The following is a 23,521-nucleotide window of genomic DNA, read 5'->3' as shown; positions in this document are numbered from 1 at the left end:
TTTGATATCCAGACGTTTCATTACCTGGCTAGGTAACATCATCAGTGGCGACCTCCAAGTGAAGTGAAGCTGTTATCTCCTGCTGTCTATTTATATGTTTGTCCTAGATGGGGTTCCTGGGGTTTGTGGTGATGTCACTTCCTGTTCATTTTCTGAAGGGTTGATAGATGGTATCTAGACCGATGTGTTTATGGCGTTGTGGTTGGAGTGCCAGGCCTCTAGGAATTCTCTGACATGTCTTTGCTTAGCCTGTCCCAGTCGAAATGATGGGTTTTTTTTTCCTGTGTGTCGGGCTACGAGGGAGAGAGGGTCGTGTCTTTTTGTGGCTAGCTGGTGTTCGTGTATCCTGGTGACTAACTTTTTTCCTGTTTGTCCTATGTAGTGTTTGTGGCAGTCCTTGCATGGAATTTTGTAGACGACGTTGGTTTTGTCCATGGGATGTACTGGGTCTTTTAAGTTTGTTAGTTTTTGTTTGAGAGTGTTGGTGGGTTTGTGTGCTACTAGGATTAGCCACCACTTCTGCTTCAGTTTCACTATCATGGTATTCTAACAGATGAAAGGCTTAACAGACAATCAATTTTTCAATGTATAATTTCAGTTACATCAGACTGTAAATATTTGCTATAAATTCTGTTAGGATTGAGCCCTCCACTACCACCTGATGAAGGAGTGACGCTCCGAAAGCTAGTATGCTTCCAATTAAACCTGTTGGACTATAACCTGGTGTTGTGTGATTTTTAACTTTGTCACGCACTAGATATACTGGAATTAACCAGCATTCTTTGCATCCATGCTACCTTTAAAAGCCTGATGTGCACAAGCAATGTCGGTGCTGAGCTGACCTACACAGTTCCTGCTATAATCCCTGGGCACGGCAGAGAGAGGAAACTGTCACCTTGTTTCCAGGCAGGTCCTGGAAATTCTGCTGGACAATGTAGTGTACAGGATCAGCAAAGGTGGCTGTGATACCAGACCATGCCAGCCTGTTGAGGTTGCTCTGTATTAAAGCAGTTTCAGCAATCCAGCATTGTAGGTCAATGAGGAGGTCAATGACCTTTTCCACTCTGCCAGCAAAACTCCAACCACCACCTCTTCACCACCTCACACTCACTATTTCTGCTTTTGTACACACCTCCAACCAAAGCTCATGGTTTACTACTCTTAATATCACATGCAACATCTTCCCTCACATTCTGTCACTCACCCCAACTCCTTCCACTACTACTGCATGTCCTCTGCACTGCCTGATCCCACCTCCCAACTGCGCCAAAAGTAACAGCTGTGACAACTCTTGTAGTATCTGCCTTGCCAATTCTAGGAGGGAAACAGCCCAAACAGGGCTGAAATAGCCAATAAGGATGGTGACCTGACACACATTTAACTCCACACACCTTATGTGGAGACCATCCTGACTATGAGCACTCCAAGCAGCTGACTGTATCAAAGCTCCTGACTCTAAAGCTGCTCCTAACTTACTGTGCTGGGACCTCCTGACGAAGCTATCCCTTGACTTGAATAAAACTTGCTGACAGCTATGAGAAGCTTCCTTCCTTTGTGTCTAACTAAATGACAAGATAAAACAGAAGTAAAAGGAGTCCAACACCTCTCGTTGAGGGTGTAATGCACAGAGAGTCAAGGCAAGACAAGGATGCTGTGAGCATCCTGGTCGGGTCCATCAGTTTTGTGTGTGGATGCACGCATGCATGCATGTGAGCATCCTGGACCTGTATCCTTATTATAACATTACAATAATAGTTGCTGGTGCTGCATTGAAAAGCAGAAGCATTCTATAAGTGGATCAGAGATGACTCATGAGGGTTCTGAGGCTGGCACGTCAGATACCAAAGTCTGTGGATAAGAGGTATGTGTGCCCAGTGCCCACAGAGCATACAGAAATGGTGGTGTCCAATGAACAACACTGCGGTCCTTCATGAACAAGCAGGCAACTGAAGTCGCTTGGTAACTGCTATAACTTCCATGTTGATTTCCATGTGAAACTCAAAAAGGTTAGTATATAGGCACAGCGTATAATGATGATGAATGAATGAATGCTCTCCTTTAATGAGAGAAGAACTAAACAAAATGTTTTACTTCAGTTATACGGAGCACTGGTAAGACTATATATATCAAATGCAGTGTGTAATTTTGGTCTCCTTATTTAAAAAAAAACACTACTGAATTAGTTTTTATCATCACGTGTACTCAAGTACAGGGAAACAGGGGTACAGTAAGAAGTGTACGATGTCACTATTCCCAGCACCATCTTAGGAACAAAGGAACCTAGATACAAAGTCTTAGGCAAAGTATAAAATAAAGAGAGAAGTTAAAAGTTCACCATTTGGTCCTTCTTAAATGGGTCTGGATCACCATGACATAGGGACCAAGACCAGCAGGCAGCAGTCGGCCAGCCTAGAGTCCCTTTGTCATGTTGCTCTACCAACGCTGCTGTCACCACACCAGTCCATGTTAGAGGCAGTTCAGAGGAGGTTTATAAGTTTGATAGTTGGACTAAGTGCATTGTCTTATAAAATAAGTTGGACGGGCGAGATTTCTTTTAACTGGAATTTAAAACAACGAGGGATGATTTAATTGAAGGTTATCACATTCTGACTGGTCTTGACAAGGTAGATGCAGAAAGTTAAAAATCTCACAACACCCGGTTATAGTCCAACAGGTTTATTTGGAAGCACTGGCTTTCGGAGCACTGCTCCTTCATCAGGTCGTTGTGAGTCCTCGTGACTCAGTTTAAAACTATGCAGCACTGTTTTAAAATTAGGGGTCACTCTTAAGACAGTGAAGAATGGACTTTTTTTCTCTGAGGGTTGTGTGACTCTGAAACTCTCTGCCTCAGAAGATGGTGGATAAGAGGTATGCATACATTTTAAGGCAGAGATAGATAACGTCTAGCAAGGCAAGGGAATCAGACATTCTCAGGTAGCTGAGAACGTGGAATTCGAAACAAACAGATCAGCTATGATGTTATTGAATGGCTGTGCAGATTTCAAGCCAAATGATCTATTTCTGCTTCTATTTCAAATGTGCTTAGGTATTCTCATAAAAGATGTGCCTCTTCACCTGGGCAGCAGAGTGGCTCAGTGGTTAGCACTGCTGCCTCACAGCAGCAGGGACCCAGGTTCGATTTCAGCCTTGGGTGACTGTCTGGGTGGAGTTTACACATTCTTCCCGTGTCTGCATGGGTTTCCGTCGGGTGCTCCGGTTTCCGCCCAGAATCCAAAGGTGTGCAGGTTAGGTAAATTGGCCATGCTAAATTGCCCATAGTGTTCAGTGGCGTGTAAGTTAGGTGCATTAGTCAAGGGTAAATATGTAAGGTAGGGGAATAGGTCCATGTGGGTTACTCTTCGGACGGTTGGTGTGGACTTGTTGGGCCGAAGGTTCTGTTTCCACACTGTAGGGATTCTAATTCTAAATTCACTTTTGGAAATTCTACGTTTTAGGTGAATCTGCAAATGTCTTTCTTGGAAAGACCCTGGCCAAATGTAGCACAACTGGATGGTATGCAAAGTAACCTCTACAATGGCCTAACAATGTGACTTCATCTGTTGCATCTGAAAGATATTTTGATTTTAGATTTTAGGGAAGGTTAGTTAAAACATGAAAATTCAAATCAAAGGAACTATAAAAACATTTTTTTTAAACTACTGAACAAAAGTTTGAAGGTTAAATATTATACATTGCTGTCTAAGGGGTAGAAGCTTGAGACAAACATGGCATATTTTCCAGGAGACACGATATGGAGCCGCTAATCTCTATAATATTGGCTGTGTATTGTTAATTTAAGAGCTCTCTCCCTGTCCCACAGATCCTTTCACTCACCTTTAACACTCTCCCTCCAGCCGTTTACCTGCTCTCCGTCTGTTAATCAAGAATTGTTGATGTGACATTTGTCACCTTAACTTCTTTGCCTCCCTTACCCTTTCTGACCTATCTCCTTCAGAACTGAATGCACTCTAAGCTTTGATATCCAACTCTGACTTTATAAACAATTGAATTGAATTTATTGTCAGGTGTACCGAGGCACAGTGAAAACCTTTGTCTTGTGAGCAATACAGGCAGGTCACAGAGTTAAGTAGCATAGATAGTAAATAATAGGTAAACAGCAGCAAAAACAAAAACACAGGTACAGGTGAATGTTAAGAGTTTGAGTGTCCATTCAGTATTCTAACAGTAGGACAGAAACTGACGCAAAACCGGCTGGTGAGAGTGTTCAGGCTTCTGTACCTTCTCCCCGATGGTAGAGGTTGTAGAAAAACATTGCCAGGGTGGGATGGATCTTTGACAATGCTGGCAGCCTTTCCTTCAGAGTGGGCCTGCTAGATTGATTCTATAGATGGGAGGTTGGCCTTTTTGATTACCCGGACCGAGTTCACCACTCTCTGTAACCACCTCCAATTTTGAATGGTACAGTTGCCATATCAGTTAGTGATACATTCGATCAGATTGCTCTCGATAGTGCACCTATAAGGGTTGGCAAGGGTATTCGCCGTCATGCCAAATTTCCTCAGCTACCTGAGGGAGAGGAGATGTTGTTGGGCCTTTGTAACCAGTGTGTCCACATGAAGAGTTCAAGAAAACTTGTTGTGAATGACCACTCCCAGGAGCTTGACACTCTCCACTCGTTCCACCTCTGCGCTGTTAATGGGTAGGGGGGGATGGGTAACATCCCACCAAATGTCAATAATGAGTTGTTTGGTTTTGCCAGCATTAAGAGCTAGGTTGTTCTCAGTGGACCATTTTTCCAGGTCTTCCACCTCCCGTCTGTTTCATTGCCATCTGGGATTCGACTGACTATAGTGGTGTCATCAGTGAACTTGTAAATGGCATTAGTCTGGTATTTGGCAATGCTGTCATGGGTATATAGAGATTGCACATTTTGCTGATTGTACAAGCTAGCCGACAAGGGGGGGTTGGTGCTATTGTTGTCTGGTGTCCTGACCTCTACTTTGAAAAGGCTGAGCATCAGCTCTCAGATACTTCTTCCCATCTCCCCTGGACCATGAACCTACCACGGAACATTAGGCCATTGTGTCCACAACAGTCACTTATCTCAATTCATCTAGTGATCTCCCCGCTGTGTAGGGTTGAGGGCCTATCAGCTTGCTCCTGCCACCAAGCTGATAGGCTGTGTAGGGTTGAGGGCCTACTTCTGCCTCCTTCCCAAAATTCACAAACAGGATTGCCTGGACAGACCCATTGTTCTTGCCTGCTCCTGCCCCATAGAACACATCTCTTACTACCTCAACTCATTTTTTTCTCCCCTTATCCAGTTCCTTCCCACTTACATCTGTGAATCCTCTGATGTTTTACGTCAGTTTCAGATTTTCCAGTTTGCAGGCTCTAACTGTCTCCTCTTTCCCATGGCCATGCAATCCCTTTCCACATCCATCCACCATCAGGATGGTCTAAGGGCTCTCTGCTTCTTCCTGCAAAAAGGTTCACGTCCCCATCCTTCACCACCCTCCTCTGCCTCACTTTGAACAACCCCTCCTTTAAATCCCCCCACTTTCTTCAGCGACCAGCATAGGCCCCAGTAATGCCTGTCTCTTTGAGAGGTACGCGGCACATCTCTTGTTCCAGTCCTGTTCTGGTGCCGAACTACAACTCTTTCTCCAGTATATTGTTGAAATTGTGGTTTTTTCCTTTCTTGTCTAGAATTGTAAAAGTTTATCAATTTCGCTACCAATTTCCACCCCTCACCTAGCTCTGACTCCTCCCTTTCCCTTCATCCACATCTGTTTCTATTTCTGCGGCTAAGCTGGCCACCAATATCCACTACAAACCCACAGACGCCCACAGTTACTTTGACTACACATGCTCACACCATGCATCCTGTAAAGGTGCTGTTCCACTCTCCCAGTTCCTCTGTCTACATCACATCTGTTCTGATGATGCCAACTTTGATTACAGGTACTCCAAAATGTCCACTTTCTTCCACAACCAAAGATTCCCCTGCACGTCGTTGACAGGGCCCTCACTTGTGTCTGACCCATCTCCCACACTTCAGCCCTTCTCTTTCCTTCCATATCAGCGATAGGGTCCCCCTCGCCCTCACCTACCATTCTCCCAGCATCAATATCCAGAGGATCATTTGCCGCCATTTCCACTATCTCCAGCGGGGTGCCACCACCAGACACACATTCCCCTCACCTCCCTGGTTAGCTTTCTTCAGGGAACATTGCCTCTGAGACACCTTGGTCCATTCCTTCTCCTCCTCTCCCCACATCCCCACTACACCTTCCCATGCAATCACAGGATGTAACACCTGCCCATTTACTTTCTCCCTCCTCAGTATCCAAGGCTCTAGACACATCTTCCAGATGAAGCGGTGCTTTACCTGTACTTCATTCAATTTAAAAATGACACAACAGCAGGTTATAGTCCAACAGGTTTTATTTGGAAGCGCTAGCTTTCAGTGCACTCCTCCTTCATCAGGTAGCTACCCAATGAAGGAGCAGCGCTCCAAAAGCTAGTACTTCCAAATAAACCTGTTGGACTATAACTTGGTGTCGTGTGATTTTTAACTTTGCCCATCCCAGTCCAACACCGGCACCTCCACATCAGCATTCAATTTAGTCAACTGCATTTGCTGCTCGCAATGGTGTCTCCTCTACACTAGGAAGACAAAGTGCAGATTTGGCAACCATTTTGCAGGATACCTAAGTTTTGTTTGCAAAAATGACTTTAGTTTTGGTTGTCTGGCATTTCAATACATCGCTGTGTTCCCAGGTCAACATCTCTGTCTCGGGCTTGATGGAGTGCTCCAGTGAAGCTCAGCACCAGTTGAAAGAACAGCCTTCTGGACTCAGTCAGAGTTATACAGCAGAGAAACATACCCTTCGATCCAAAGTGCCCATGACGACCAGACATCTTAAACTGATCTAGTTCCATTTGCCAACATTTGGCTCATGTCTCTCTAAACCCTTTATGATCATGTATCCAATCAGATGCTTTTTAAATGTTGTAACTGTACCCATCCCCACCATCTCCTTTGGCAGCTTGTTCCATACACACACCACCCTCTGCATAAAAAAAGTCACCCCTAAGGTCCCTCTCACCTTAAACCTATTCCCTTTAGTTTTGGATTCCCCTACTCTGGAGAAAGACCTTGGCTATACACCTATCCATTCCCCTCATGATTTTACAAACCTCTAAGTTCACCCTCAGTCTCCAACACTCCAGGGAAAAAAGCCCCAACTTATTCAGAATCTCCCTATAGCTCAAATCATCCAATCCCAACAACATCCTTGTGAATATTTTCTAAACCCTTTCAGGTTTAACAACATCAAGCTCAATAATCGTCATGCAGGAAAATGTCCTCCCATGTCCTTATCCCAACCTTCACACACCAGGCCTTGTCATCACATGGGCTGCTACCATAAACAACCCATTTTCATTCACTAATGGTCCCCATTACTGACAATTTATTCTCCTGGGCTGACCTTTACCCATTCCTTTGTCTGCCCAATTGTTCTTCTCTCTCTCCCCCTGGGTTCCAACTCATTTATGCCTTCCCCTCTCCCACCCAATCCCTTCTTTAACATATATACCAATTATTACCTAGCTACAATCTGTTCTGAGGGAGGATCACTGGACCCAAAATGTTACCTCTGCTTTCTCTCCAAAGATGCTTCCAGACCTGCTAGATTTTTCCAGCAATTTGTTTTTGTTTCTGATTTCCAGCATCCTCATGATTTATTGTTAAGTTACTCTGCTGTGAACATGCAAAAAGAATTAACTTAATTCAAGCTGAATTCACAGCAGGACACAGACTTATAATCATATGACTAAAAAGGAGTTTGCAAGACTATTCCAAAAAATTAAGAGCAAGATGATAGAAACAAACATACCACATAATTTTCCTTTGCCAAGTCAAATATATATTTTTAAGCTCCGATCTCCAGCTGTGCAGTCCTCACTTTCTCCTATATATTTTTGCTGCCCATTTGTACATAGTCCATTGAGAATTAGGATTCGTTGTTTCAGTTTAGAAAAATTGTTATTTTGCTGCTAATTAAAAATGCTCATTGCTTTTCAGATATTCTATGGCACCACTTAAATGGTCTTTAACTCCTGCTGAACAGTAATTTGCACAAATCAACATAATGAATAAATGCACTTTAAGCCTTCTACTTCCAGCAGCTCTTAACCAGTAAACTCTATACTGGCAGAAAGTGAAATGATGAGGGCTTATTAGAACTCCAGTAGTGAGGTCATTTTTATACTTAGTTTCTCACTTAATGGTTGAACACCATCATCTTGTTGATAGAATATTTAAGTAATGAATGCACTATTTAGGAATAAATATTTACTGATTTTACAATGGAATAAAGTTATCATAAACACCCATATCTCTAAATCTTAAACATAATATCAAGGATTAAATTGGTTAAATATTGTCCATAATTTTGCTTAATGCTGTGTCCAAAGAAACAGATTTATGTCTGACTGTAACAGTTAAATGAAATCAAATCAGTATACAGTCATAGTCATAGAGATGTACAGCATGGAAACAGACCCTTCGGTCCAACCCGTCCATACCGACCAGATATCCCAACCCAAACTAGTCCCACCTGCCAGCACCTGGCCCATATCCCTCCAAACCCTTCCTATTCATATACCCATCCAAATGCCTCTTAAATGTTGCAATTGTACCAGCCTCCACCACTACCTCTGGCAGCTCATTCCATACACGTACCACCCTCTGCGTGAAAAAGTTGCCCCTGAGGTCTTTTTTATATCTTTCCCCTCTCACTCTAAACCCATGCCCTCTAGTTCTGGACTCCCCCACCCCAGGGAAACGACTTTGTCTATTTATCCTATCTATGCCCCTCAATTTTGTAAGGTCACCCCTCAACTTCCGACACTCCAGGGAAAACAGCCCCAGCCTGTTCAGCCTCTCCCCGTAGCTCAAATCCTCCAACTCTGGCAACATCCTTGTAAATCTTTTCTGAATCCTTTCAAGTTTCACAACATCTTTCTGATAGGAAGGAGACCAGAATTGCACGCAATATTCCAACAGTGGCCTAACCAATGTCCTGTACAGCCACAACATGACCTCCCAACTCCTGTACTCAATACTCTGATCAATAAAGGAAAGCATACCAAACGCCTTCTTCAATATCATATCTACCTGCGACTCCACTTTCAAGGAGCAATGAACCTGCACTCCAAGGTCTCTTTGTTCAGCAACACTCCCTAGGACCTTACCATTAAGTGTATAAGATCTGCTAAGATTTGCTTTCCCAAAATGCAGCACCTCACCTTTATCTGAATTGAACTCCACCTGCCACTTCTCAGCCCATTGGCTCAACTGGTCCAGATCCTGTTGTAATCTGAGGTAACCCTCTTCGCTGTCCACTACACCTCCAATTTTGGTGTCATCTACAAACTTACTAACTGTATCTCTTATGCTCGCATCCAAATCATTTATGTAAATGACAAAAAGTAGAGGACCCAGCACCAATCCTTGAGGCACTCCACTGGTCACAGGCCTCCAGTCTGAAAAACAACCCTATACCAGTTTTTTTTTAATACAATGTATAATGGCTTTTTAAAAAAATATTTGTAACTCCAAGCAAATTGCTGATGTTATACCTGAATAATATGGGCATATCACCTAATGTTATTGGAAGGATATTCCTGGGAATACGTCCAGGGCAGTTATTTGGGTGGAGCTGAGATATAAGAAAGGGATAATCACCTTATTGGGAGTATACTACAGACCCTGCAATAGTCAGCAGGAAATTGAGAAAAAAATTAGTAAGGCGATCTCAGTAATTTGTAAGAATAAAAGGGTGGCTATGGTAGGGGATTTTAGTGTTAACGGCTTAGATGGAGAAGAGTTTATTCAGTGTGCACAAGAACATTTTCTGATTCAGTATTTCGATGCACTTACTAGAGAAGGTGCAAAGTTTGACCTACTCTTGGGAAATAAAGCAGGCCAGGTGACTGAGGTGTCAGTGGGGGAAGAGACCATAATTCTATAAATTTTAAAATAGTGATGAAAAAAGCTAGACCGGATCTAAAAGTTAAAGTTCTAAACTAGAGAAAGGCCAATTTTGACGGTATTAGGCAAAAAATTTCACAACATGATTGCAGGCAGATGTTTGCAGGTAAAGAGATGGTTGGAAAATGACAAACCTTTTAAAAAAAATTAGATAACGAGAATCCAGAGATAGCACGTTCCAGTTAGGGTGAAGGGCAAGGCCAGCAGGTGTAGGGAATGCTGGATGACCAGAGAAATTGAGGTTTTGGTCAAGAATAAAGAGGAAGCATTTGTCAGGTATAGACAGCAGAAATCAAGTGATTCAAGCAGCAGGAGTATACTTGAGAGAAATCAGAAGGGCCAAAAGGGGACATGAGATAGCTTTGGCAAATAGGGTTAAGGAGAATCCAAAGAGATTCTACAGATTCATTAAGGACAAAAGGGTAACTAGGGAGAGAATAGGGCCCCTTAAACAAGGCCACATATGTGTGGAGGAGAAAGTGAGGTCTGCAGATGCTGGAGATCAAAGTTGAAACTTTATTGCTGGAACAGCACAGCAGGTCAGGCAGCATCCAGGGAACAGGAGATTCGACGTTTCGGGCACAGGCCCTTCTTCAGGAATCCTGAAGAAGGGCCTGTGCCCGAAACGTCGAATCTCCTGTTCCCTGGATGCTGCCTGACCTGCTGTGCTGTTCCAGCAATAAAGTTTCACATATGTGTGGAACCACAGGAGATGGGGGAAGATACCAAATGATTATTTTGCATCAGTGGGTGAAAGTGAGGACTGCAGATGCTGGAGAATCAGAGTCAAAATGTGTGGCACTGGAAAAGCACAGCAGGTCAGGCAGCATCCGAGGGGCAGGAGGTCGACTTTTTGGGCATAAGCCCTTCATCAGGAATTCCTGAAGAAGGGCTTATGCATGAAATGTCAACTCTCCTGTTCCTCAGATGCTGCTTGACCTGCTGTGCTTTTCCAGCACCACATATTTTGCATCAGTGTTTATTGTGGTAATGGATATGGAAATAGAGAACATGGGGAAATAAATAGCGACATCTTGGAAAATTCTTGACACAATATGTGGATAGTCCAACCAGAAAAAGGGTTATACTGGACCTAGTTTTCGGAAATGAGTCTGGCCAGGTGAGTCAAGTTTCAGTGGGGGAGCATTTCGGGAGTAGTGACCATAATACTATGAGTTTGAAGATACTCATGGATAGGGATAACAGCAGTCCTCGGGTGAAGGTGTTCAATTGTGAGATTGCGAACTACAACAATATTAGGGAGGAACTGGAGAATGTTGATTCGAGCTGGCTGTTTCGGGGTAAATCTACATTGGACATGTGGGAGTATTTGTATTGGCAGTTGACAAGAGTTCAGTCTTGTGAGAATGAAGGATGGGCTTGGCAACTTAAGTGAACCATGGATGTCCAGGGATGTTACGATCTAGGTCAAAAAGAAAAAGGAAGCATACATAAGATCTAGGATGATGGGAACTGATGAAGCCCTTGTAGTATATAAGGGAAGTAGGAAATAACTTAAACAAGGAATTAGAAAGGCCACAAGGGGTCATGAAACATCGTTAAACAGGATCAAGGAGAATCCCAAGGCTTTTTATACATATGTAAAAAGCAAGAGAGTAGCCAGAGAAAGAGTTGGCCCACTCAAGGACAAAGGAGGGAATCTGTGTGTGGAGCCAGAAGAGGTAGATTAGGTCCTAAACGAATACTTTGTCGGTATTCACCAAAGAGAAGGAATTGGTGGAAGATGATCTCAGGGAATGTTGAGTTTCTAAGCCAAGTTGCCATTAAAAAGGAAGAGGTGTTGTGCATCTTAAAAAGTATTAAGGTAGATACATCCCTAGGTACTGATGGGATCTATTCAAGAATATTGCGGGAGGTAGGAGAACAAACTGCTGGAGCATTGACAGATATCTTTGTAACCTCTTTGGCCACATGCGAGGTTCCAGAGGACTGGGGAATAGCAATGCTGTCCCATTGTTTAAGGAGGGTAACAAGGAAAATCCTGGAAATTAAAGGCCTGAGAGTCTGATGTCAGTGGTATGGAAATTATTGGAAAAGATTCTCATGGGCATGATCTATACACACTTAAAAGCAAATAGAGTTATTAGTGATAGACAGCATGGCTTTGTGGGGGAGATCATGCCTTACTAATTAGATCAAGCTTTTTGAGGCGATAACAAAGATGATTGATGAGAGAAAACTGGTTGACATTGTCTACATGGATTCTAGTATAGCCTTTGACAAGGTCCCTCACGGCAGACTGGTACAAAACGTGAAGTCACATCATACCAGGGCTGAGCTGGCAAGATGGATATAGAACTGGCTTAGTTATAGGAGACAGAGAGTAGCAGTAGAAGTATGCTTTTCAGAATGGAGGGTTGTGACTAATGGTATTCCACAGGGATCAGTGCTGGGACCTCTGCTGTTCTTCACTATTCTATCTATCTGTGACTATACTTCCAAAGAACCATGAACCTGCACTCTCTTTGTTCAGCAACACTCCCCAGGACCTTACCATTACGTGTTCAAGTCTTGCTCTGATTTGCCTTTCCAAAATGCAGCACCTCACATTTATCTAATTTAAACTCTATCTGCCAAGTATATATATTACTTACTAAAATGCAAATTATGCATTCCATAATGCATACCAGTCAATTGATTTGGAAGTAGAGTTTTTGTCTAATATTTTCCAGGCTTTATTTGTATAACAAAAAAGGTTGCCAATCCCTGATTGAGGTAGATTTTTTAAGTATAGCATTGACAGAATATTGTGTATTTGGAGATACCACCTTCTGGTTGAGACATTACTATTATCATTACCATCAAGCCAGGAAATCAACCTGGTTACAAACAAACATATGAACAAGGAGCAGAATTAAGCCTCTTCAGCCTGCTCTATCATTCATCAAGTTCATGGCTAATCTGATTGCAATCTAAAATTCTCATTCTTGCATAACCCTCAACCTCTCAACTCTTTCCTTAACAAATATTTATCTATCGCTGCTTTAAAATTAACTAATGACTATGCTTGCAAAGACTCATAACTCAAGAGAAAAAAAATCCCATAATGTGTTTTAAATGGACAATGCTTGATTTTTAAACTGTGATCCCTAGTTTTAAATTCGCCTATTAGAGAAAACCATCCTCTCTGCACCTACCCTGTCAAGTCTCTTCAGGATCTTCAAGGATTCAGTAAAATCATTTTGTAATCTTCTAAACCCAAGAAGACTAAAGCTTGCCTAGCTAATCTTTCCTTCTATCTTTCGCATTCCAGGTATTTACCTGGCAAGCCTTCTATAAACTGCTTCCATCCTTCCTGAAATAAGGTGACCATAGTTCTCCAGAGAGGTCTCAACAGTTCCCCAAATAAATGTACAGTAAGATTATTACTTTTGTATTCTATTCTCCTTGTCATAATGAAAACATTTCAGTTGTTTTCTTGTGTACACTAAACTTTTCTGATTCTTGCAAGAGCATATCCTGAACACTCCATTTCAGAGCTCTGTAATCTCTCATCATTACATAATTGCTGATGATTGCACAATGTCCAACAACATTCATAACTTCTCAGACAAAGAAGCAGTCCGTGTCCAAATGCAAAAAGGTCCGCACAATATGCAGGCTTGGGCTGACAAGTCGCAAGTAATATTTGTGCTACACAAATGCCAAGCTATATTACCAATAAGAGACAATCTAACCACCACTCCTTAACATTCAACAGTGTTACCATCACTGAACCCTCACATCCTGGGAGTTATCATTGATCGTAAACTCAACTGGACACACTATGTAAACACAGTAGCTACAAATTCAGGTCAGAGGTGAGGAATACTGCGGCAAGGTACTCACCTCCTGTATCCTGAAATCCTGTCCACCCTCTATAAGGCACAAGTCAGTAGTGTAAGATGGAATACTCCCCATTTGCCTGGATGAGTGCAGCCCTAACAACACTGAAGAAACTTGACACCATCGAAAACAAAGCCTCCCACTTAATTGGCACTGCATCCACTCTCTCCACCACTGATGCTCAGTGCACACTGCTGCGACCATCTACAAGATGCACTGCAGAAATTCATCAAAGATCCTCAGACCGCATTTTCCAAACCCACAAGCACTTCTATCTAAAAGGACAAGATCAGCAGATATACGGAAACCTTCAAGTTCCCCTCCAAGCCATTCACCATCCTCACTTGGAAATATATCACCATTCTTTCACTGTTGCTAGGTCCAAATCCAGGAATTCCCTCCCCAATGGCATTGTGAGTCAACCCACAGCAGGTGGACTGCAGCGGTTCAAGAAGGCAGCTCACCACTACCTTCTAGGGTAACTAGGGTCAGACAAATACTGGCTAGCCAGCAACGCCCACACCCCACATGATTTTTTTTTAAAAGTAGGTTTTTATTCTTCCTGTCAATACAGACAATATCACAGTTGCTTCATCCTTGTTGACTCACTTAAACAATCCACATCTTTTTTAGCCTTATATCCTCTTTACAATTTATTTTCCTTCCAACCTTTGTGCCATCAGTAAAATTGACAAATGTATCTTCTGTTTCTTCATCCAAGTAATTTATATAAATTTTAAATGTTTGAGCACCAACCCAAAGGCATACCATTTAGTATATCTTGCTAATCTGAAAATGACCCATTCATGCTTATTCTCAGCTTTCTGTTAGCCAGCCAATCTTTTCTCCATGCCAATATATTAACCTCTACACTATGAGCTTTTATTTGCAGTGTGGTATCTTGGGTACAGTTCTGGTTGCTACACCACTAGTAAATGTTTAGATAGGGTACAGAAATGGTTTACCAGGATGTTGCCTGGTGTGGAGGATATTAGCTATGATGAGAGACTGGACAAACTTGATTTGTTTTCACTTGAACATTGGAGACTGTGAGGCAACTAATAGAAGTTTACAAAATTATGACAGGCATGGATAGAATAGATAGTGCCTTTTTCCCTGGATAGAAATGTCAATTACTAGGAGATATAGGTTTAAGATAAGAGGGAAAAGTTTAAAGGAGATGTGAGAGGCTTTTTTTTTTAAAGTAGAGGGTACTAAGTGCCTTCAACGTGCTGCCAGAGGTGGTGGCAGAAGCATTTAAGAGGCATCATGACAGATACTTAAATGGACAGGGAATAGAGGGATACAGAACGCACAGGTTTTTAATGTAGAAAGGTGTCATGTGTTGGTGCAGGCTTGGTGGGCCAAAACATCTGTTCCTGAACCATACTGTTCTTTATTCTTTTAACTAACAGCCAACCTTTCACACTTTCCAACTTCCTTGTCATCCTTTAAGATTCAGGTCCCAATCAACGTCATTGTGCCACGATGACCCTATGATAACTACCAGATTGTATTTATTTCTATTTGCACAGAGTTAATTTGTTTTATTTTGAATGCTGTATGGGTTTAGGTACAGAACCTTTGGTTTTATCCTTTTACTCTTTGTGTAACTTTACTGTATCTTCACAAATATTTCCCCTGCCCCCATTAAGTTTAAAATTCTCTCTGCTTCCACAGTTATGTCATTGGCAGGAACTCAGTCATGGTTCAGGTGGAGACAATCCCTTGGGACAGAAACAAAAAAAGAAATTGCTGGAAAAGCTCAGCAGGCCTGGCAGCATTTGTGAAGAGAAAGAACAGTCAATGTTGCGGGTCCAGTGACCCTTCCACAGAACTGAGCTGAGTTTACCCGGTACAGCTAACAGTATCTAATGACCTGGAACGCACTTCTACCACTGCAGTCTATGAGCCATGCATTCATCTCTCTCATCTGGTTGCTCTCGGCCAATCTTCACATGGCTTAGGTAATAATGCAGAGATTATGATCTTTGAGGTTCTGCAATATCTATTCAGGAATTTTTATATATATTTTCACTAAAATAACCACTAGTTGCATTGCTATATTGAATCTTAGGAAGAAGTGTTAACCACTTATCAGATACACACCAAAAAACTAGCTTCTTCTCATGTAGCAGATTAAGAAACAATCTTAAGGCTGAAAAGGTTCAAGAAAAGCAAAACTACAAAACACATTTCCTTTCTGACCTCCCGCCTTAACTCTGGCAGCGGTTTATACAGTGTAGAGACCAGACTACCAGTGTTTGAATTAACTGGTTGTTCTTTTTATAAAATTTGCAAAATTAAATTTATATGCATTTCTGGTAAGGCAGAAGAGTAGTGATAATGTTACTGGACCTGTAATCCAGAATCTCCACTTTGCAGAAAGAGGTCATTCAGCTAACCTAGTTTTCACCAAACTCCCGAAGAGCATCCTACTCAGATCCACAATCCCCGTAATCCCTAGGCACAATGGGGCAATTTAGCAAGGCCAATCCATATAACCTGTACATCTTTGTGGGAGATGAGTGGAGCACCCAGAGGCAGAAACAGAGAGAATGTACAAACTCCACACACACTCCCAAGGCTGAAATCGAAACTGGGTCACTGGCACTGAGAGGCAGCAATGCTAACCAATGAGCCACTGTGCCGCCCCAATGCTCTGGGAGTAAGTTCCATTGTGGCAGATGGTAAAATTTAAATTAAAAGAAAAAAAATCTGGAATAAAAAGTTAACCAAATGGCAGTCATGTAACCATTGTTGTAAGAACCCATCTAGTTCATTAATGTTCTTTAAAGATAGAAATCTGTTATTTGGTTTGGTCTACATGCCACTCCAGACCCACAGCAAAATTTCCATTTCATACCTCAGCTCTGTCTCATCTTTTTGTGTAAATCCCCTTTTAATCCTTGATCAGCCCCACTCCTATTACAATCCTTTTACTATTGACATGCCTAAAGAACATTTTGGATTTCCTGTTTATGTTAGCTTCCAGTATCTCTTCATATTCTCTCTTAGCTTTCTTTGTTTTTGTTCAGTTCCCTTCTGAGCTTTCTATATTCAGCCTGGCTCGCAATTGATTTGAGAATTAGAACGGAATCTAAAAATAGGTCTAAGCATCCAATACATCCAATATGGAAAATGATCCAGGAGATATACATTTCTTTCTAAATTAATGAGAACTCTAGAAATTCCACTGTATTTTGGAATATAACATTAAAAAATGTTAATGATCCTTACAAAGTAGCTCATTATCATATCCAAGGATTAATTATCAAGCTGATGCACAAATGTAAACAAGAGTAGTGCTGTGTTTTGACAAATCTAAGCATCACAGAGAAAAAAATAAAACAATCTTTATAATAGTCTTCCCTCTATTTTATATGGTTGAATCTTATTTAAATGCTGACAACACCTCAGCTGGAAATCTATTTGAAGTGATATGCCACATTTATTCTCAAGGTAAAAGCTCAAACGTGCCAACTTTTGATGGCGAAATACCTAGAGTAGAAAAGCAAAGTTGTCAGCTTCACAAAGCAACCTTGTTTCTCTCCTTCACTTTTGATTAATCTGAAATTCAATCATTGTTTTCTTTTAGTCACTTAAAGTTGTTGTAAAAGATCCATATTCCATACAAAATGTGAATGGTTTACTATGGTATAATAACCACAACATTCCTCAGAAGGATATCTCATTCAAGTTCCCAGCAACATTAATGTAAGAGAAAATCACTGAAAACACTATCCTTTTACTATTGATATGCCTAAAGAACATTTTGGATTTCCTGTTTATGTTAGCTTCCAGTATCTCTTCATATTCTCTCTTAGCTTTCCTTAGTTAACTGCTATTTGGTTAGCTTTTTATTCCAGATTTTTTTTTCATTGAATTTAAATTTTACCATCTGCCACGATGGAACTTAAACCCAACCCTTAAAAGGCTGGAGGGAAAGTTGGGAGAAATGCACAAGACCAGCAATGAGGAGCTTCCAACCTTCAAGAGGAAGTAGTCCCATTTTCCAAGCAAGTGTTGACTGGTGAGAAGAGATTCTTGCTGGCGAGTGGCCTACTTGCATGTATTAGCATCCTCATTACATCATCTCACCTCATTAATATGCAATTTTATTTTCATACCCACCAGAGTGAAACTCGACAGTGACAATTCCTGGCATTAAAGTCAGAGTGGTATGTCAGTACCCTCGCCTCGCAGCTTACATCTCTAGACCTCTAACAGTCACCAGCATCTAAGGATACACCTCCATGAGAAGCAACTGCACGCAGACTACCCACCTATCAAGCAGAACTTCCAAGGTTCCCTCAGTTTTTTTTTCAAATAACACCAACCATCCAGAATGGCTGCAGAGTGCCAGATCTTGAGCAGGTGCACAACCAGACTTTAAAGATGGCATCACCACCAGGGACCCACACAGGTCCCTGCAATGGAAAGTACATCTACCTGTCGTAAATGTGGGGGAATATGACAAGCAGGGTGCTGTGGAGGCTTGGGGTTAAGGTAACGAGACAGGTTTGGAAAGAAGACTTACTGAGGCTTGTGGTGCAAAACCCTCCAGGAAACTCAAAAATTGGCTGATTTTTCAAGAAAATCAGTCCTATATACCTGTTCTCCCAAAGTAATGATAATGTTTGCTTTATAAAAGATACTGAACAAGTCCTGCTGCTTGATCCAGAGGGATTTAATTTATTGGATTAAGTGATTTAGCCAAGATATCCAAACAACTTGCTTTTTTTTGGTCCAGACAGGAGATAATCCTAAAAGATTATCAGATGCTCTCGCCCTATGCCATTCAATTATATTACCCAGGCTGCAATGAAAGTCTCACCCCTGTGCATCATATTGCTCTCGGTCCAAGCGTCTTTCTTCTGTTGCTTCCTCCGCTCGTGCTAATTCATCTGCCATTAGAGCTTCCTCCAGTTTTTTCCGCACTTGCTGTACTCGTTCCTCCTGTTTCCTGTAACACAGAATATGGTTTGACATTTCTTTAGAAATGGTTCATTTTCTTTTATTTGTACAGTGACTTAGCAACAGAAAAATCAATTTTAGACTGTGCAATGTGATTTAGAAAATGCACAAAGTGAAAATGTCAAGACCTGCACTGATGTTAGCACATTGTTCCTATTAGTTGAAGACCATCTTAGTTAAACAAGGCGGCAAATTTTTAGGCTGAATAGCAGGAGGTTTAGAGGTGATTGGAGGAAAAAAATCTTTTCACCCAGAAGGTGGAATGCAGTGTCTGGGATAATAGAAGAGGCAAGAAACCTCTCAACCTTTAAAACATACATTGGTGAGCATGTGAAATATCATAAAATTCAAAGATATGACCCCAGTGGTGGAAAGTGGAATTACTGTAGATGGGTCATGTACACTCAAAGGGCCTCCTCTATATTGTATGATGCAAAGACTCTACTGTATTATTTGTATTCCTCAAATTTAGAGGTCAGAGAGCTGCGCGTTCCAAACAAAACATTTTGTGAATTTTGTGACAGTTCAAGATGAATGCAAGATGATAAACATTGACCACATAATTAGTTTCCAGACTTTGTTTAACATTGTTAAGCACAAAGCGAGATTCTTCAAGTTCAACATTGAGTAAAGTGTCATTGGAGTTCTGTACTTAAAGTATTTCAAAAGGATGTAGATAGATTTTTGGAATATCAAGTAGTTGAGGCCAAAGGGAACTGACATAACAGAAAGGTTGAGGCTTGGGATGGATCAGCCATGATCCTATGAATAGCAGGTTGGCTTGAGGGACCAAATGACCTATTCCTGCTTCTGTTTCTTAGAGTCATAGAAATAGAGCCTTTGGTCCAAGAGTCCATGCTGACCAAAGCCCCAAACTAAACTAGTCCCACCTGCCTGCTCCAGGCCCTTATCCCTCCAAACCTTTCCTATTCTTTCACTTACCTAAATGTATTTTAAACATTGCAATTGTACCCTCATCCAGCACTTCTGCTGAAAGTTCATTCCACACATAAACCACTGTCTTTGTAAAATATTTGCCCCTCATGTCTTATCTAAATTGTTCTTCTCTCATTTTAAAAATGTGTCCCCTAGTCTTGAAATCCCCCATTCTACGGAAAAGGCAACTACCATTAACTCTAACTATGCCCCTATTATTTTATAAACTTCTATAAAGGTCACCCTTATATCTCCTAGGATATAGTGAAAAACAAGTCACAGCCTATCCAGCCTCTCTTTATAACTCAAACCTTCCATACCTAGCAACATGCTGGTAAATCTCTTCTGAACCCTCTCTAACTTAATAATATCTTTGCATAACTGGGTGATCAGAACTGGACACAGTATTCCAGAAGAGCCCCCACCAATGTCTCGTATAACCTCAAAACATGACTTCCTAAATCCTATATTCAAAGGACTGAGCAATGAAGGTAAGTGAGAGAAATAACCTTTTCACCACCTTGTCTTAGTGTGATGCAAACTTCAAAGAATTATGAACCCGCACCCCATGTCCCTCTGTTCGACAACACTACCCAAGGCCCTACCATTAATTGAAGAGAAAATGAGGTCTGCAGATGTGGAGATCAGAGATGGAAATGTGTTGCTGGAGAAGCGCAGCAGGTCAGGCAGCATCTAGGGAACAGGAGAATCGACGTTTCGGGCATTAGCCCTTCTTCAGGAATGAGGAAAGTTTGTCCAGCAGGCTAAGATAAAAGATAGGGAGGAGGGACTTGGGGGAGGGGTGTCGGAAATGTGATAGGTGGAAAAAGGTCAAGGTGAAGGTGATAGGACAGATTGGGGTGGGGGCGGAGAGGTCGGGAAGAAGATTGCAGGTTAGGGAGGCGGTGCTGAATTTGATGGCACCTATTTCCACCTATCACATTTCCGACGCCCCTCCCCCAAGTCCCTCCTCCCTATCTTTTATCTTAGCCTGCTGGACAAACTTTCCTCATTCCTGAAGAAGGGCTAATGCCCGAAACGTCGATTCTCCTGTTCCCTAGATGCTGCCTGACCTGCTGCGCTTCTCCAGCAACACATTTCCATCCCTACCATTAATTGTATAAGTTTATTGTACCAAAATGCAATACCTTTGACTTATCGAGACTGAACTCCATCTGCCATTTTTTCAGCCCATTTACTCATTTGATCAAGCTCCTTTTGTAGTCTTAGAAAACTTTTTTCACTGTCTACTATCCCAGTTCTTGGGTCATCCGTGAACTTATTAACCATGCCTTTTACATTCTCATCCAAATCATTCATAAACAAAAGAGGACCCAGACTGATCCCTGTGGCACAATGCTGGTGACAGCCTCCAGTCTGAAAAGCTACCCTCCATCATGACTGTGTCTCCTGCTGTTAAGCCAAATATGTATCCAATTGCCAATCTCACCCTGAATCACGTGTGATGTAACTTTACTAATTAGAATACTCTGTGGAACCTTGTCAATGGCTTTATTAAAGTAAAGAAACAACATCATAGCTTTGCCCTCATCAATCATTTTGGTAACTTCCTCAAAAAACTCAATCAATTTGTGAGACATTATTTTCCCCACACAAACCATGCTGACTATCCCTACTCAATTTTTGTCTCTCTAAATGTCGATAAATCTTTTAAAATCATCTCCAGCAATTTAGCCACAACCAAAGTTAGACTCTCAGGTCTATAGTTCCCTGGTTTTTCCTTATAATCTTTCTTAAACAATGGTACAACAATTAGCCACCCTCCAGTTATCAGGCACCTCACCTGTAGTTATAGCTGTTGCAAATATTTTTGCAAGTGGTTTCGCAATTTCCTCCCTTAATTCCCCAACATTCTGGGCTGCATTAGATCAGGTCCCAGAGACTTATCTCCCTTTATATTCTCGAAGACCTCCCAAACTTTCTCTTCCGTAACGTGAACTGTTTTTAAAACATCGAAGTTTATTTCTCTGCATTCTCCCAACTCCATTTCTTTCTACACAATAAAAACTGACAATATTAAATTAGGTTCACTCCCACCTCCTGGGTTCAATATCCTTGCTCTTTAAAGGGCTCTGCCCTCCTTAATTACCCTCTTGTTTTTAATGTATTTGTAGAATCCCTTTGGATTATCCTTCACCTTATCTGCCAATGCGATCTCATATCCTACCTTTGCTTTCCTGATTTCTTCCTTAAGAATGCCCCTACACTCTTTATATTGACTTAGTAATTCAATTGAACCAAGATGTTTATATCTAAAATAAGGCGCTCTTTTATTGTTGGTGAGAACCACAATATCTTTATTCATTCATTGTTCCTTAATCTCACCAGCCTTACCCTTTAACTCTAACAGAAACATAATGCCTCTGAAATCTCAACTTCACACTATTGAAAGCCTCCCACTTGTCAGGCATTCTTTTACCTGCAAACAGTTTACTCCAATCAACTTTTGAAGTTTATGTTTCTTACCATTCAAATCTGCCTTATTCCAATTAAAAGCTTTAATCTTTCTTACGTTATGTTCTGTTAAAAAGCTGATAAAATGATCTCCTGATTCACCATTTGCAAACCATATGGACAACATAATTTCAACATGATGTATTTGGTGTCACTAAATCTGTACTTAAACCAATAGACAATAAAGTTCCTGTACAAAGCACAGAACACACAGAAGGAAGATTTGCAATCAGCATAGATAATAGACTTTTTGAACAATTTCAATTTAATATTCTCTGCCACACAATACTTTGGGACACTTGGACTGGTATGCATGCCAGTAGACAATCACTGACATATGTTCCCCAACTGAAAGGAATAGTGGACAAGTCAGATCTCAGTGAAACCTGCCTGACAGACCCCAACTTTTACTATTGCAATTTATTTGCTGTGGTTAGTCACTGATCATGTTCATTAAAAGGATGCTGGTATGCTTAAAAAAAAAACTAAAGCTTACAGAAGGGAATAAAAACAAAAATATATTGTATTATCCAATAAGAATTATTAGACATTCAAATCTGTGAAGGGCCACCTGTTCCAACTTCATAGTTCTTATTCAATTGGCACAGTTAAAAGTGAGTTGTTTTCACCAAACCTCTCTATTTACTCAATTACTTATTAGCCATTAACATTAGTTAATGTCTTTCCCTAACCGCCTTAAACAAACTGTTAACATAACTTTTTTTTTCTTAACATGGGTAGCTTAAACAACTGTTTCACAGTTTTCTGTTTCAGAAGCTTTTCTTTTACTGACATAAAGCCACTTAAGACAGCTTTTCTTCTGTTCTAGCTGCTTTGAAGGCTGATAAACTGCACTGGTGCTTTTGTGGGCCCTTTTCCCTATGACCTTCGCTCTCTGAAATAGACCTGCACACTCCTTGACCTTCTGTACAGTTCTGTCCTTTTTCAAAAAATAAATTTGTTTCCATCTGTCTCCCTATGCCATGGGACGCGTTGTTGCTGGGCACCAACCTTTTTTTTAAATTCTCTGCTACACTTCTGTTTACTTTAGAATCCAAAGATACCGAATGATAATAGATGATGACTTTCAGCACACTAAGTAGAAAGTAACTGACCAGGGAAAACTTCTCTCTATTCCAAGATCACCCCAATAAAAGTAAAGTCAATGTTCTTTTGTCCACTAACTATCTCTCCTTCTCGCTCACCTGCAACAAGTGCTCGGGTTTCATGACCATTTGTCTCTCTCACCTCATTCTTTAGCCA

General features: G+C 41.3%; 1 protein-coding gene across 3 annotated transcripts in view; it reads right to left on the bottom strand.

Annotated features, from left to right (window-relative positions):
- The window catches only part of LOC122565129 (methyl-CpG-binding domain protein 2-like), a 106,685-nt gene that overhangs the window by 4,363 nt on the left and 78,801 nt on the right, over positions 1 to 23,521 (bottom strand). Inside the window, exons 6-7 of one of the 3 annotated variants that reach the window (XR_015758156.1) lie at positions 18,708 to 18,836; positions 25 to 3,566 (exon numbers count right to left, since the gene is read on the bottom strand). Coding sequence is in view for 2 of the 3 variants with exons in the window: in XM_087990618.1 (XP_087846744.1) it covers positions 18,704 to 18,836 (133 nt within the window). In the remaining variant the exon portion in view is untranslated. Of the gene's footprint in view, positions 1 to 24; positions 3,567 to 18,703; positions 18,837 to 23,521 lie in introns of those variants that run through there. The other 2 variants (XM_087990617.1, XM_087990618.1) reach the window with 2 other exon arrangements.

This window comes from Chiloscyllium plagiosum, unplaced genomic scaffold (genome assembly GCF_037043375.1).
Source record: "Chiloscyllium plagiosum isolate Xiang-an unplaced genomic scaffold, Cpla_swu_hap1 HiC_scaffold_1, whole genome shotgun sequence".
NCBI classification, from domain to species: Eukaryota; Metazoa; Chordata; class Chondrichthyes; order Orectolobiformes; family Hemiscylliidae; genus Chiloscyllium; species Chiloscyllium plagiosum.
The sequence above is the reverse complement of the archived record's forward strand: the minus strand, read 5'-3'. Positions and strand labels throughout refer to the sequence as shown.